Genomic DNA, 17,704 nt, shown 5'->3' with positions numbered 1-17,704 from the left:
TAATAATCCCCCTCACAGGCATCCGTCCTCAGTAATAATGCTCCATAGAGGCACTTACTCAGTAATAAAGCTCCATATAGCCCCCTTCCTCAGTAATAAAACCCCACATAATACCCAGTCCATTATATAGAGAAAGAAAAAAAATTATACTCACCTGTGTCACTCCTTCTGTTCCCAGCCTCTGTGACACACACTTATGTGGAGAATGGGGCCACCATCCCACCTGGTCATGGTAAAGATATTCTAAGGCTAATATTCATCAATATATTTGCACCTTTTTTGGAACATTTTATTCCAGATTAGTGTCTTACCTGTTGTGACACATGATTATTAACCATTTGCGTATTGGCTAAAAGGAAGCCACTTTTGATAATTATGAACTAAATTCTCTCCGCTTATGTCCTGAAGATCTCCTTTCAATTTGAAGCAAGTTCTATGCTCCTCCTAAATCAAGCTTAACAAGTATTTAGCTGTACAAAACCTTTTAATGAATTCTGTGATTATAAAAATAAGATATTGATTTTGGCTGTGAAAGTAGCCCAGACTTTCTGGTTATGATCCCTGCATACAGGAACAAGCTTACAAAACCTGTAAGATATAGGCAGATGTTGTTGTGATGGCGTGGTGGTAACAGACGGAGATGAAATCAGTCAAGGCCACATCATAGACAGAGAGGGGCCTGTACCTGGTGCCGGTAGCACATGTCTTTCTCTGCTGTATTACTAACGGGATGGAGCCTAGCACTAGGGGTGGGACATCGACACAAAAATAGCGATAGTATTGACTAGCGCTGAACAAACTATCGATTATTGTAAGATATCAGTGGAAAACTATCAAAAATTGATATCATATTGCCTTAAACTATCGATGTTACCGATATATCGGACATAAGAATATTGATGAAAAGTATCACCAAAGCATTAGCGATATATCGATATTCGATGTCCCAACCTTACCTAGCACTGTAGCTATCAAAGCTGCAGCAACCCCTCAGTGGAAGGAGCGAGAAGTGCACCCTCCACACCTCTACAAAGCAAAGTAAGAGCAAGTACAAAATACCAGACAATATAAAACACCATATAATATCGTAGTGGCCCAGTAAATTTATTCCTTCGCCCCCTCCATAAATATCAATACATGTCATGTTTTGTGTTGGTGCACTGTGCAAAAGTGTCTTGTCATTCTGTTATGTGTATTGCACAGCTGTAGCATCTGATGAGTTAAGTGCCTGCAAAAGCCTAGCGATTGCCTGTAAATCTATCAACTTGTCTTGTCACGTGGTATGAGTGAAAATATAAATAGGAGTGTGTGAGAGCGGGAAAGCAGTCCATTCTGTGGAGATTCTTATGATTTCCTGAGAGAGAGTGACAGCCACATGGGGGTACCTTCAACCCTCATGTGGTAAAGAATGGAGGAAGAAGAGAGGTTCCCTGAGAGTGTATGTTCCAGAGATGAGAGAGGAGTGAGCCCCAATTGAAGAGAGAGAGAGCGTGAGCAAGAAGCAGGTGCCACTTCCAATGCCTAGTGTAGAGGTATTCTTTATTCATCTTTTCCTACGAGGCTGTGCGAATCTAGTGGATCAGCATGTAGAGGTACGCTTCCTTATTTGTCAGATCCGGCCGTCCTGAAGTCTGGGATCACTGGGTGGAGGTACTCTCAAGTCTGTCTAATACCTGCACTGCAAATCATTGTCATTTGTGCCTTGTGTACAAGAAGTTGTTTCAGTAAAGTTTTTGCCAGGCCCTGACCATCCCCAAGGACCTGAGGTACGTTACTTCTGTCTGCGGCTCCATTTATTTACCGCCGAGGGTCATACCGGTGGGTTACAGAACGGTGGCGTCACCTGTGACATCTGCTATCCCTGTTCTCCACTTTATTGGGCATCCCTATTTCTAGGGGTGTCCGGAGGAGGCCCAGTGCAGCTCTGGCCGAGGCTACTAGCGTCCCTCCGGGAGGGAGCCTGGTAAGTGCCACTGTGACACGTGACCACTCTACCCTCCCAGCTCCTCACCGTGTGCCTTGTGTCTGGGGTCACTCTACGGGACGCTGCAATATGACCAATGTATAGCAAAGGAAGATGTAAGACAAGTAAAGTGCTATAAATACACTTATTGCAAAGAAACAATCCCTCCCCTGGAAGTTGTCAGATGGAATGAAACTTTCTCTGTGTGATTGTAACATTGATGTAAGTGATTACAGTATTGGAGAATTTATTGCGGAGAACTGAACCCTTTAAGGGAGGCTCTAGCACCCTGTTTTACCGACTCTAGCTTGGATACAAGATGTGATACTGGGGAAATGGAGGCTCTACTACCCTGTTGTACCTCCTCTAGCTTGGATACAAGGTGTGATACGGGGGCATGGAGGCTCTACTCTGTTGTACTGCCTCTAGCATAGATGCAAGATGTGATACAGGAGGGCATGGAGGCTCTACTAACCTGTTGTACCACCTCTAGCTAGGATACAAGATGTGATATGACCGGGCATGGAGGCTATAGTACCGCCTCTATCTTGGATACAAGATGTGATACGGGGGGGGGGGGGCATGGAGGCTCTAGTACCCTGTTATACCATCTCTAGCTAGAATACATATGTGATACAGCGGGCATGGAGGGTCTAGTACCCTCTTGTACTGCCTCTAGCTTGGATACAAGATGTGATATGGGGGTATAGAGGCTCTAGTACCCTGTTGTACCGCCTCTAGCATAGATGCAAGATGTGATACAGGCAGACATGGAGGCTCTACTAACCTGTTGTACCACCTCTAGCTAGGATACAAGATGTGATATGACCGGGCATGGAGGCTATAGTACCGCCTCTATCTTGGATACAAGATGTGATATGGGGGGGCATGGAGGCTCTAGTACCCTGTTATACCATCTCTAGGTAGAATACATATGTGATACAGCGGGCATGGAGGGTCTAGTACCCTTTTGTACTGCCTCTAGCTTGGATACAAGATGTGATATGGGGGTATAGAGGCTCTAGTACCCTGTTGTACTGCCTCTACCATGGATGCAAGATGTGATACAGGCAGGCATGGAGGCTCTAGTACCCTTTTGTACCACCTCTAGCTTGGATACAATATGTGATATGGGTCGGCGTGGAGGTACTAGTACCCTGTTGTACCGTTTCTATCTTTGATAAAAGATGTGATATGGGCAGGCATGGAGGCTTTTGTACCCTGTTGTACCACCTCTAGCTTGGATACAAGATGTGATACGGGTGGGCATGGAGGCTCTAGTACCTTGTTCTACTGCCTCTAGCTTGGATACAAGATGTGATACGGGTGGGCAGGGAGGCTCTAGTACCCTGTTGTACCTCCTCTAGCTGGAATACAAGATGTGAAATGGGGTGGGTATGGAGACTCTAGTAGTCTGTTGTACCTCCTCTAGCTTGTATACAAGATGTGATACGGGCGGGCATGGAAGCTCTAGTACCAAGTTGGACTACCTCTAGCTTTGATACAAGATTGTGATACGGGCGGGCATGCAGGTTCCAAATGGTGTCCTGCGGCATATCACTCCACATTAGCTGTAACCGAGTTTCTAGATTGTGCAAGCTTGTAGGCTCAGGTGGGGGACAATTCATCGCTACGACCATCTAGGTTCTCCCATCCCAATAATGCACCACTCTCAGACTCTGGTAACGGAGTAAAATCTCTTCTCTGCGTCGTAGTGGCGTCTAGTGGTCAACAAGCTCTACACAAGTGGAAGAAGAGGCCACTACACACAAGGGGCCTCCGAGAGCCTTTTATAGGCCAAAGGTGGAACCACCTTCAGGGTCTCAGGTGACAAGACCGCCCATCTAATCACCACAACTCTCATCATTTACAGATCTCCCTGAGATGGAACCGCAGGACGAGTTTTACAGCATGGTGACATCATCACAGGTTCTTTAACCACCACTTCTCCTCCTCACTGCTGAGCTCCGCCCCCTTATATACTGATCACATGATAGTGACATCATCACAGGTCCTTCTTCCAGCAATTCACGTCCTCACTACTGAACACGTGACTGTTACATCACAGGTCCTTCAGCCACCACTTCTCCTCCCACTGCTGAGCTCCGCCCCGTGTAAACTGATCACATGATGGTGACATCATCACAGGTCCTGTTACAGTGTAGCAGATACAGAGCAGGTTCTGATCCCTGCTGTTCTTTCTGTTATCAGCCAGAAACTTGTATACAGAGAATATACGTGGTAGTGGTGAGTAGTATAAAGGAATATTCGCGGGGCTGATAACCCGCATCATATTACACTAGCAGCAAAGTGAATGATTTTACCAAATCTTATCTGCACGTGGTGAGAAAAATAAAAATCGCTGTGGAAATGAATCTGCGGTGTTGTGGATTTTAAATCCATTTATCTTTATGTAGATTTCCACGGACGGATCACCTTTTGCAATAAATTGGTTGAAATCCGTTACAAAAGAACACCTGCTTTTCTGCAGCGCATTTTGCAATTACATTCTGCATCGATTCCACAACTGATTTTTTTTTCTTCCGCAATTTTCGTTTAGTTTTTATTTATATGTGTGAAATATGCTTTTCTCTTTCACTATGTGTCCATATACGTGTTTCTGTGTATGTTTTTAGCCACTGCCAGCATCCGTAAAAACACAGTGATTGGACATGTAACATGTATTTGCATTGTTTTCACGTGATCCCATAGATTCTAATAGGGCACACTGCGATTTCAGCCGCTGGGGGGGTGTGTCCTTCAATTTAGCACTGCCGAAGCATGTCTCCACCCATTATTCCAGTGGAGACAAGATACAACAGTACCCAGTGACTCCTCAATGCAGGTTCAAGTCTTGTGTCTTCATCATGCATTTGTTTAGCAGCCACACATTTGATGCAGAGGAGATCACTGGTCTTATATATGATTGTGGATATGTGTATCCTTAGCCTGTAATGCACACAGCACTTTCTATATGGAATGTATTAGTATGTTTATTATCTTTAGCTGCGGATTTGATTTGTGGATTCCACGCTCGGAAAAGAAATCGCCACATGTTCTATTTTACCACAGGTTCAACGCGGATGGGCTCCATTGATTTTTATGGAAGCAAGTGATCCGCAATGCATCCGTAATTCAATTGCGGATGCATTGTGGATTTGTAGGCAAATACCTCTCTGGTTGCTTGCAGACCAAGCAGGCAGGTGGGGAGGAGGGGGAAGGGAGTCATGGAGTCACTTTGAGCTTGTGTTTTGTTTTTTTTTTGTCCATGTGCAGAACCGCACATTTATAAGTGTTACACCCCATTTGCCATTTTTCTGCCCCCAACTTATCCAGATCCCCTTGTAACCGCCTTGTGTCTGCTCTAGTGTTAATTTCTTAGCATAGTTTCGTATCATCTTCAAATATTGATATTTTACCGTACAATCCTTCTGCCATTAATAAATATATTAAAAAGAATAGGGCCCGGTACTGCCCCCTGTGGTACCCCACTAGTAACGGTGACCCAATTAGTGTATCTACAATTTATAATCCCCCTCTGCTTTCTATCACTGACCCGTTACTTACCCACTTGCACACATTCTACCAAGCATTCTCATTTTATAGACCAGCCTTTTATGCAGCCCAGTATCAAACACTTTGGAGAAGTCCAGACCCACAAGATCCAGTGACTCCCCGGTCCAGTCTAGAACTTCCCTCCTGGTAGAAGCGGATCAGGTTGGTGTGACAGCAGCGATCTCCCATAAACCGGCTGATACGGAGTTATCCGGCTATTTTCCTTGAGGTCCTCCAGGATGGCGTCTCTTAGAAACCCTTCATGTTACCCACTGTAGCAGTATGTCTTGCCAGCCTGTAAGTAGTTTCCAGGTTCACTTTTGACCTCTTTATGAATATTGGCACCACATTGGTTACATGCCAATCCAGTGGAACAGACCCCGTTGCTATAGAGTCCTTAAATATAAGGAGCAGGTTCAGGGCTGCAGAAGAAAACCAGCATATAATCCATTAAGATTTCCATAGAGTATAACTTTAATTTCCAAGCAAGTTCCAAAATCTCCATGTGGTCTCTCTATGCAGTATGGTGACCCGACAGCCAGAACCCCTGGAGGTAAGACAGCAGATGAGAGATGGAGCAGGGGGGTAACAGGGGAAACAGAATGCCGGCTGGACTACCGGCTCAGACTTGGTGAAGAGGAAATCCAACAGTGTTGCTGCTGTTTCACATTGGTGATCCGAGCTGCTGGAGCGCCGAGAAGAGGAAGGAAAAACTATAAACTATAGTGACTGTAGCACTCCAGCGGTAAAGGATGAAACTGAATGGGAGCCGGCGGTAACCTAGATAACCATGATACTACAGATAGGAGGAATCACAGACTTAGGTCGGGCTCAAATCACCGTAAGCACATGGCAGAGTATCTCACGCCCGCTGTCATGCATGATCATATATCAGTAGTATAATATATAACAACCAATCACAGCACAGCTTTTATTTGCCCTCAGCGGCATAATCTAAAACAACCGATCACAGCACACCTTTCATGTTACCTCAGCAGTATAATATATAACAACCGATCACAGCACAGCTTTCATGTTACCTCAGCAATATAATATATAACAACCAATCACAGTGCAGCTTTCATGTTACCTCAGCGGTATAATATATAACAACCAATCACAGCACACCTTTCATGTTACCTCAGCAGTATAATATATAACAACCAATCATAGCACAGCTTTCATGTTACCTCAACAGTATAATATATAACAACCAATCACAGCACAGCTTTCATATTACCTCAGCAATATAATATATAACAACCAATCACAGTGCAGCTTTCATGTTACCTCAGCGGTATAATATATAACAACCAATCGCAGTGCAGCTTTCATGTTACCTCAGCGGTATAATATATAACAACCAATCACAGGACAGCTTTCATGTTACCTCAACAATATAATATATAACAACCAATCACAGTGCAGCTTTCATGTTACCTCAGCGGTATAATATATAAGAACTAAGGATGAGCGAGTATACTCGCTAAGGCACTACTCGCTCAAGTAATGTGCTTTAGCCGAGTATCTCCCCGCTCGTCCCTGAAGATTCGGGAGCTGCTGCAGCTGACAGGTGAGTCGCGGCGGGGAGCAGGGCAGAGCGGGCGGGAGAGAGGGAGAGAGAGATCTCCCCTCCGTTCCTCCCCGCAGCTCCCCGGCCTGCGCCGGCCCCCGAATCTTCAGGGACGAGCAGGGAGATACTCGGCTAAAGCACATCACTCGAGCGAGTAGTGCTTTAGCGAGTATACTCGCTCATCCCTAATAACAACCAATCACAGCGCAGCTTTCCTGTTATCTCAGCAGTATAATATATAACCACCAATCACAGTGCAGCTTTCATGTTACCTCACGAGAATATTATATAACAACCAATCACAGTGCAGCTTTCATGTTACCTCAGTATAATATATAACAACCAATCACAGCGCAGCTTTCATGTTACCTCACGAGAATATTATATAACAACCAATCACAGCGCAGCTTACATGTTACCTCAGCGGTATAATATATAACAACCAATAACAGCGCAGCTTTCATGTTACCTCAGCTGTATAATATATAACAACTAATTACAGCACAGCTTCCATGTTACCTCAGTATAATATATAACAACCAATCACAGTGCAGCTTTCATGTTACCTCAGCAGTATAATATATAACAACCAATCACAGTGCAGCTTTCATGTTACCTCAGTATAATATATAACAACCAATCACAGGACAGCTTTCATGTTACCTCAGTATAATATATAACAACCAATCACAGTGCAGCTTTCATGTTACCTAAGTATAATATATAACAACCAATCACAGGACAGCTTTCACGAGAATATTATATAACAACCAATCACAGCGCAGCTTACATGTTACCTCAGCGGTATAATATATAACAACCAATAACAGCGCAGCTTTCATGTTACCTCAGCTGTATAATATATAACAACTAATTACAGCACAGCTTCCATGTTACCTCAGTATAATATATAACAACCAATCACAGTGCAGCTTTCATGTTACCTAAGTATAATATATAACAACCAATCACAGGACAGCTTTCATGTTACCTCAGTATAATATATAACAACCAATCACAGGACAGCTTTCATGTTACCTCAGTATAATATATAACAACCAATCACAGGACAGCTTTCATGTTACCTCAGTATAATATATAACAACCAATCACAGTGCAGCTTTCATGTTACCTCAGTATAATATATAACAACCAATCACAGCGCGGTTTCATGTTACCTCAGTATAATATATAACAACCAATCACAGCGCAGCTTCGATGTTACCTCAGCAGTATAATATATAACAACCAACAACAGCGCAGCTTTCATAATACCTCAGCAGTATAATATATAGCAACCAATCACAGCGCAGCTTTCATGTTACCTCAGCAGTATATTATATAGCAACCAATCACAGCGCAGCTTTCCTGTTATCTCAGCAGTATAATATATAACAACCAATCACAGTGCAGCTTTCATGTTACCTCAGCAGTATATTATATAGCAACCAATCACAGCGCAGCTTTCCTGTTATCTCAGCAGTATAATATATAACAACCAATCACAGTGCAGCTTTCATGTTACCTCAGCAGTATATTATATAGCAACCAATCACAGCACAGCTTTCCTGTTATCTCAGCAGTATATTTAACAACCAATCACAGCATAGCTTTCCTGTTACCTCAGCAGTATAATATATGGCAACCAATCACAGCGCAGCTTTCATGTTACCTCAGCGGTATAATATATAACAACCAATCATAGCACAGCTTTTATTTTACAGCAGCGGTATAAGAAACGAATGCTGAGCTGTGATTGGTTGCTATTGCCAACAAAAATTACAGGGGAAGTCAGTGAGTTTTCTAGTTTTAATTCTGCCACTACTCGTTACCGGGGGCTGAAGAACGTTTATGCTATATGTCGCTCAAATCAGACCAGAACTGTGAATTAGTAGACATAAACAAACAGATTGTGTTATATATATATATATATATATATCTCCACAGAATATGCCATAAATGATAATGTGGGTTCGGCCTCTTCTTGCACCCACTATATGTGCAGCCAGGGGTCCACAGCAGGTACATCCAAGAGGACAATGAATGAAGAGGCGGCCACACATGTACAGCTCTCTGTTCACATCTATGGGAGTTATGGAAACAGCTTGGGCAGCAGCCTAGATATTTAAGGCAAATCCCTAGAATCCATACAGTGAAGAACCTAAGAACCTGATTTTTCTAATAAGTGAGGAGCTGTATGTCACATGATGAGGTTTCCTGTAGGATTTAGAGCCTCTTTATTTTATTTCTTCTAGCTGCTAGCAGTACTAGATCCCTCAAGGCGATCGATATTTTCTCATCCAAATTGGTCCATTACATGAATGATCCACCAAGGATGAGCAAGTGTGGGAATGATGTTACCAAAAGAATATTAAACGTCACCTTAGAGATCATCTACCTGCTGACCGGAGAGGTAAGCTATTCTGTATTATGTAACAAGTCAGACTAAGGGAAGAGAAAATACATTATAGGAAGTATTAGGAACAATCCAGTGTCCTGTATAACGGCTTCCAGATCTTCCAAGTGAGGGAGAACTAAAGAACTGAACAGCAGAGAATGGGAAGATCGGCCACCAATATGGTCAGTTCTGTATGGTGGGAACCAATGAGCTAATAGTAGAGATGAGCGAGCACACTCGTCCGAGCTTGATGCTCGTTCGAGTATTAGGGTGCTCGAGATGCTCGTTACTCGAGACGAACATCACGCGGTACTTGAGTCACCCCCCCCCCCCCATCAGTTACAGAGTGGCTGGCGAGATCAGGTGACCGCCGAGTACTTAAACTTGTCCCACCCGTGGCTTGCCTCAGACGCATGCTGGCAGAGGTTAGGGAAAGTGCTGAGGCTTATACAGGGAAAATGTTTGAGTAGGATCCTGTCTTCAAGAACCCCAACTGTCCTTCTTAGGGCTACTCCTCATTGTGTGCGTTACTGTTGTGGCTGGCTGCGAGCAGTAGTGCACCAATTTTGTTTTTTTAAAACATATTTCCCTCTGCAGAGCATTACAACTATAGCAGCTTACTCTCAACGCTAAATAGTACGCAAATATTTCCTGGGCCACTGCAGAACAGCATTTCACAGATACTATACTATGTGTTGGGTGAAGTATCTGCAGTTATCAGCACTATCTACTGGCTGTATAGCTTTCTGCCCCTGGGCAGAGCGTCGCACAATACCCTTTCCTTGGGTGCGGTGAAGTTGCCGCAGTTATTAGCACTGTCCACTGCCTGTATAGCTTTCTGCCCCTGGGCAGAGTGTCGCACAATACCCTTTCCTTGGGTGCGTTGAAGTTCCCTCTGTTATTAGCACTGTTCACTGGCTGTATAGCTTTCTGCCCCTGGGCAGAGCGTTGCACAATACCCTTTCCTTGGGTGCGGTGAAGTTGCCGCAGTTACCAGCACTATCCACTGACTTTCTATTTTTCTCCCACTGCATACAGCCTCTCTATTATATACAAGTCTCTGTGAGCGGTAAATGACCCTTCCGTATCAGCGCTAGACAGCGGTTTAATTTTTTTCCAGTCACAGCATAGAGCCTCCGGTATCTACAGGTCTCTGTGTGCGGTGAATTAGCCACAGTTCTCAGTTCTGTACGGTAGGGTAATTTATTTTGGCCCTGCTCTATCCTTACTCCGACATGATGAGGAGTAGGGGTAAGGGTTGAGGATGTGGACGCAGCCGAGGGCGTCCAAGTGAGGGTGTGGGCGGAGGCCGAGGTCCTGGGCGGGTTGCATCACAGCCGGCTGCTGAGGGATTAGGAGAGCGCCAAGTCCCTACGCTCCCCAGCTTCCTATCACAATTTGCGGGTCTGCGTGCTAGACCTTTATTACAAGAAGAGCAGTGCAAGCAGGTCCTGTCGTGGATGGCAGATAATGCCTCCAGCAATGTATCAAACCCCCAGTCTTCTATACAGTCTACTACTCCCGGCCTAGGGACTGTACCTCTGAATCCTCTGGCTGGTCCTTCTTCCAGCCTCGTCACTCCAGGAAAATGACAGATTCTGAGCAGGCAGACTCCTGGGAACTGTTCTCAGGTCCCTGCCCAGAGTAGGAAAAAACGGTTCCTCTCTCACCTGAGGAGTTAGTCGTGGCCAATGCCCAACCTTTGGAACATTCCTGGAGTCCGGGTGATGAGGTTGGGGACTTCCGGCAACTGTCTCAAGAGTTGTTTTGTGGATGAGGACGATGAGACACAGTTGTCTGTCAGTGAGGAAGTAGTAAGGGCAGTAAGTCCGAGGGAGGAGCGAGCTGCTGGACGATGAGGTGACTGACCGCATCTGGCTTGCTAAGCCTACTGAAGAAAGGGCTTCAGAGATGGAGACAAGTGCAGCAGCAGGACAGGTAGGAAGAGGCAGTGGGGTGGCCAGGAGGAGAGGCAAAGCCAGAGCAAAGAATCCCCCAACTGTTTCCCACAGCACCCCCTCACAGCAAGCCTCCATGCAGAGGGCTAGATGTTCAAAGGTGCGGATGTTTTTCAGTGAGAGCGCAGACGACCGACAAACAGTGGTGTGCACCCTGTGCTGCACCAAGATCAGCCGGGGAGCCACCACTACCAGCCTCACCACCACCAGCATGCGCAGGCATATGATGGCCAAGCACCCCACAAGGTGGGATGAAGGCCATTCACTGCCTCCGGGTCACACCAGTGCCTCTTGCCCTGTGCCACAACCTGCCACACAGATCCAATCCCCCTCCCAGGACACAGATACGAGCGTCTCCCAGCCACCACTCACACCCTCACCTCCACGTGCCTCAACGGCCTCTAGCAATGTCTCTCAGCGCAGCGTTCAGCTGTCGCTAACACAAGCGTTGGAGCAAAAGCGTAAATATGCCGCCACTTTAAACGTGCACATTGCCAAATAATCAGCCTGGAGATGCGGCTGTACAGGCTTATGGAAACGGAGGCATTCAAAAACATGATGGCGGCGGTCCCACGCTACTCGGTACCCAGTCGCCACTATTTTTCCTGGTGTGCCGTCCCCGCCCTACACCAGCACGTCTCCCGCAACATTACCCTTGCCCTCAACAACGCAGTTACTGGGAAAGTCCACTTAACGACGGACACGTGGACAAGTACTGGCGGGCAGGGCTACTATATCTCTCTGATGGCACATTGGGTGAACTTGGTGGAGGCTGGGACCTAGTCAGAGCCCTGGACCGCTCACGTGCTCCAAGAATAGCGGGTCGTACCTCGGTGCTGGTATCAAGCGCCAGCAAGCCATGTTGAAACTAATCATCTTAGGTGACAAGAGGCACACGGCCCCGAGCTGCTACAGGGTCTGACGGAGTAAACCGACCTTTGGCTTTCGCAGCTGAGCCTCCAACCGCACATGGTCGTGTGTGACAATGGCTGTAACCTCGTGGCGGCTCTGCAGCTTGGCAGCCTCACACATGTGCCATGCCTGGCGCATGTATTTAATCTGGTGGTTTAGCGGTTCCTGAAACACACCCCAAATTGTCTGATCTGCTTGGCAAGGTGCGCCGCGTGTGCACACATTTCCGCAAGTTGGTTTCAGCTGCCAGAGCACCGACTGCTGTGCGACATGCCCCTGCGCTGGAATTCTATGCTGCACATGTTGGCCAGGCTGTATGAGCAGCGTAGAGCAATTGTGGAATACCAGCTACAACATGAGCAGTGGAGTGGTAGTTAGCCTCCGCAGTTCTTTGCAGAGGAGTGGACATGGATGGCTGACTTTTGCCTGGTCCTCAGAAACTTTGAGGAGTCTACCAGGGGCGTAACTATAGAGGATGCAGGGGATGCAGTTGCACCCGGGCCCAGGATTCTTGGGGGGCCCGTAAGGCCTCTGTTCTCCATATAGGAAGCCCAATACTATGAATAAAGCATTATAGTTGGGGGCCCCGTTCCAGGTTTTGCATTGGGGCCCAGGAGCTTCAAGTTACGCCTCTGGAGTCTACCCAAATGGTGAGCGGCGATGCGGCCATCGTTAGTGTTACCATCCCGCTGCTTTGCCTGCTAAGAAGTTCGCTGCTTAGCATTAAGGCCAACGCTTTGCAGTTGGAAGAGGAGACAGGGAAAGAGACTGCTGGCCACACTGCAGAGGGTACCCATGCTGCTTGCCTGTCATCTGTTCAGCGTGTTTGGGCTGAAGTAAAGGAGGAGCATCCTCCTAGTGAGGACAGTGATGTGTTGCATACTGGGACTCTGGCACACATGGCTGACTTCATGTTAGGCTGCCTTTCCCGTGACCCACGCGTTAGACGCATTCTTGCCAAAACGGATTACTGGGTGTAAACCCTTCTCGACCCACGGTATAAGCAGAACCTTTCCACTCTCATTCCCGAAGAGGAAAGGGGTACAAGAGTGATGCAATACCACAGGGACCTGGTGGAAAAAGTGATGCTAAAGTTCTCATCTGACAGCGCTAGCGGTAGAAGATGCAGTTCAGAGGACCAACTAGCAGGGGAGGCGCGGGAATCAGGCAGCATGTCCAGCGCAGGCAGGGGGACACTCTCCAAGGCCTTTGCCAGATTTATGGCTCCCCAGCAAGACTGTGTCGCCGCTCCCCAGTCAAGACTGAGTTAGAGGGAGCACTGTAAAAAGATGGTGAAGGAGTACATAGCCGACTGTACCACCGTCCTCCGTGATGGCTCTGCTCCATACAGCTATTGGGTGTCAAAGCTGGACATGTGGCACGAACTTGCGCTGTACACTCTGGAGGTGTTGACCTGCCCTGCCGCTAGCGCCTTGTCAGAGATGGTGTTTGGTGCTGCTGGGGGGATCATCACGGATAAGCGTATCCGCCTGTCAACTGACAGCGCCGACATACTTACCCTCATAAAGATAAATAAAGGCTGGATTTCCCCAGACTTCTCTTCTCCACCGGTGGAAAGCAGTGGATCCTAAAGAATCTTTTCGCTGCAACAGGAGAAAAATGCATCCTCTATCACCCCAAAAAAGGGGAGAATTAGCTTTGTGTATTATTTCTCCTCCTCCTAAAACAGCATTTCATCATACTGAACTGCCCATTTCAATGCGGCCCAAAATGCTCTGTTTATAAAATTTTTTCAAGTTTTATCAGTTTTTCAAGTTTTAAAAGTCAAACTGAAACCAATTTTTGGGGAGGGCTGCCTCCAGGCCCTTTTACAAGTTAACCAATAACGAGCTGTATCTTCAAAAAATGTTCGTGTGTTTCACCTGCCCTCGGCGTTCAGCAATTTTTCACGGGTACACTTGTACTCTTATTACACCAATTTTTCAGGCCATTGCAAATACTGTTAGCAAACTAATTTTTTCAGGCCTCACCTATACTCTTGGTAAACAAATTTTTATAGGTGTTTGCCTATACTATTGGTACACCAATGTTACTGGGGTTCGCCTATACTCTTGCTATAGAAATGTTATAGGGGTTCACCTATACTTTTGCTACAGAAATGTTACTGGGGTCCGCATATACTTTTGCTACAGAAATGTTACTGGGGTGCGCCTATACTCTTGCTACAGAAATGTTACTTACTGGGGTCTGCCTATACTTTTGCTATAGAAATGTTACTGGGGTACGTCTATACTCTTGCTATAGAAATGTTATAGGGGTTCACCTATACTTTTGCTACAGAAATGTTACTGGGGTCCGCATATACTTTTGCTACAGAAATGTTACTGGGGTGCGCCTATACTCTTGCTACAGAAATGTTACTTACTGGGGTCTGCCTATACTTTTGCTACAGAAATGTTACAGGGGTCTGCCTATACTTCTGCTACAGAAATGTTACTGGGGTGCGCCTATACTCTTGCTACAAATATGTTACAGGGGTATGCCTATGCTGTGGGTGCACAAAGACTTCCCATTGCGGTGTTTTACCTATCTGGCACAAATTCTCTGACTGACTTGGGCAGAGCTGTGGGCCAAGGCCGAGGTCCTTGGCGGGGTGAAACTCTGCCATGTTTAGGCACTCTGATTTCTCCTTGTGTAATACCATTTTTGTGCACCCACAGCATAGGCGAGCCCAAGGAACTCAAAGATTTCCCATTGCGGTGTTGAGCTATCTGACTTCTTCACAGAATGAAGTGTGTGGGGACAAATGGATTTCCCATTGCTATGTAACTCGCGGCACCTTGGGTCATACAAGGTGGAGGCTGGGACAGAGCCTGACCCTGGGCCCGCTCATGTGCTTCCCACACAGAGTATTGCTGCATTGTGAAGATGTGTAGAAGTGCTGGCACCTGAGTCCCCTTTATGCCCACGTTTGCGGCTACCGACAATTTTGTGACGGAAGTGGCACGGGATTGGAATGATGATCGTACGTCAATTTATCATCATTTCTCGACAGCATTGTGGGCTATTGCCCACACTTTCAAAGAGGGTCGCTGCCCTGCCATCCCTCTGCAGTGTGTGCCTCCGGTTCGTCCTCCTCCATTACGCACCTATAAATAGACATGCGAGTGGTGTGGCTATGAAGCGAGCGTGTGGCATGAGGGCAGCTGAAGGCTGCGCAGGGAAAATTTTGGGTGCGCTGTGGACGCAGGGTCGTACGGGGGGGGGGGGGTTCGACAGCAATGCCAGCAATTGCCTTTAGCGAGTATACTCGCTCATCTCTAATTAGGTTCTATTGAACCTAATAGCTCAATGCTTACGGTGCGGAATTCCCCCGCGGAATTCCGCACCGTAAAATCACCCGGACTCACCCGCGGCATGCTCTATTTGGCGCGGGTGTACGCGCGGACAGCTTCCATTGCTGTAGCACAGCGGAAGATAGTGTGAAACCGCCTACCGCAGCCGCGTCATATGACGCGGCCGGCACGTCATGTGACGCTGTGGGCGTGTCACATGACGCTACGGAGCGTCACGCGCTCTATTGCTCATGCGCGCCGAAGTGTCATGTGGGACCTGGGACACCGGATCTGCAGGTAAGTATTGGGGGCTCTGGGGGGGTGCCGTGACGGGCTTAGGCATCTTCACACGAGCTTATGTGCATTTGTGCATGCCTGAACAAGGTTTTTTTGCACGTGGTGGTGCATTATTTTCTCCCACAGGGCATGTTCATTTGCGTGCAGCAAACAAAGATGGATCGATTGAAATAAATAATTTGTCTAATGAGTTCAAGATGTGTTCTTTTTTCAGAGGAATTACGCAGCGTTTTATGCTATTAATCATGTATTTCTTGTGGGTTTGCGCACCCGCCATTGATTTTTATGGAGACTCTTGGTGCAGAATGCTGCATTTTATTTATTTACTTATTTTGCCAACCAAAATGCACAGGAAAATACATCCATGTGAAAGAATTAATGGGTTATATTATCTGCGTATTGCACCTGTAAATATTGCTCATGCAAATAGAGTGAATCTAGCCATGTAATCTCATTGTGACCGCCTTGGAATTACTTGTCTTCCTTCGACTTCTACAAAGAACAGTCTTGGGTGTTTCAGTCTTCCCGTATGATAAAATTACATGGACTGTACCACACAGGCTCTTCACAGGGGGACACAAACTCCTATCACAGTTACTGATGATACACTTATAATGAAGAGGATGACCGCTCCCTGTCTGTTTTATTTATAGTCTATGGCTTAATTAGGGGAATATAGAATGATAATCTCCGCAGTCAGAGATGGTACTGGCTGTAGCTGGTCATGTGGTTCTCTACTGATGCATCATGTGACTGATAACACAGCATAGAGAAAGAGAAAGTAGGGAGAAGTCTAAAAATAAAGACGGTGTCTGATAAGTATCAGACAGGAAGTTACACTGCATGGAAGTAGTCACAATGTACATAGGAGAGGCCCAGAGTGAGAAAGACAAGCTGGTGAGCGGGCAGGGATAGAAAAATGAGTATTCACTGGAGTGTCCCTTAAAGGGGTTGTCCCGCGAAAGCAAGTGGGGTTATACACTTCTGTATGGCCATATTAATGCACTTTGTAATATACATCGTGCATTAAATATGAGCCATACAGAAGTTATATACTCACCTTCCCTGCGCTGGCGTCCCCGTCTACATGGTGCCGTCTAATTTCAGCGTCTAATCGCCCGATTAGACGCGCTTGCGCAGAAGGGTCTTCTCCCTTCTGGTCGGTCCAGGCACGAGCGGTGTTCTGGCTCCGCCCCCTTCTACGCGTCATCGCGTAGCTCCGCCCCATCACATGTGCCGATTCCAGCCAATCAGGAGGCTGAAATCGGCAATGGACCGCACAGAGCCCACAGTGCACCATTGGAGAAGACCCGCGGTGCATCGTGGGTGAAGATCCCGATGGCCATCTTGGAGGAAAAGAAGGAAGAAGTTGCAGAGAGGGGATTCGGGTAAGTAAAATTTTTTTTTTTAATTTCAACACATCCCTTGGGTTTTTCCTGCGCTGAACGGGGGGCCTATGCAAAAAAAAAAAAACGTTTCGGCGCGGGACAACCCCTTTAAGGACCAGACACTTTTTAGGGATTTTACTTGTGTGGTTGTTTCACTGCTCTATTCTATTTCCTTCAACTACCAAAATTATTTTTGCTGCGTTTTTTCCCCCATGACTTATAGGGGGTTTTTTATATCTCTTTTTCACTTACTTTTTTTTGCTTTTTAATTATATTGGGGATACAAAGTAAAAAAAAATGATTTTTTTAAATTTATAGTTGTATTTTTTAAAATTAGTATATTTATGCTAAAATAAAAAGGAGT

At 46.2% G+C, this 17,704-nt stretch overlaps 1 protein-coding gene across 1 annotated transcript in view; it reads left to right on the top strand.

Annotated features, from left to right (window-relative positions):
- LOC136613009 (zinc finger protein 850-like) overlaps window positions 1-17,704 on the top strand; it is a 151,434-nt gene that overhangs the window by 127,137 nt on the left and 6,593 nt on the right. Inside the window, exon 11 of the mRNA XM_066593840.1 lies at window positions 9,347-9,504. Within this exon, the coding sequence (XP_066449937.1) occupies window positions 9,347-9,504 (158 nt within the window). The remainder of the gene's footprint in view (window positions 1-9,346; window positions 9,505-17,704) is intronic.

Source organism: Eleutherodactylus coqui, chromosome 1, assembly GCF_035609145.1.
Source record: "Eleutherodactylus coqui strain aEleCoq1 chromosome 1, aEleCoq1.hap1, whole genome shotgun sequence".
NCBI lineage: Eukaryota > Metazoa > Chordata > Amphibia > Anura > Eleutherodactylidae > Eleutherodactylus > Eleutherodactylus coqui.
Note: the sequence above shows the minus strand (reverse complement) of the source record. Positions and strands in the feature narration are given on the sequence as shown.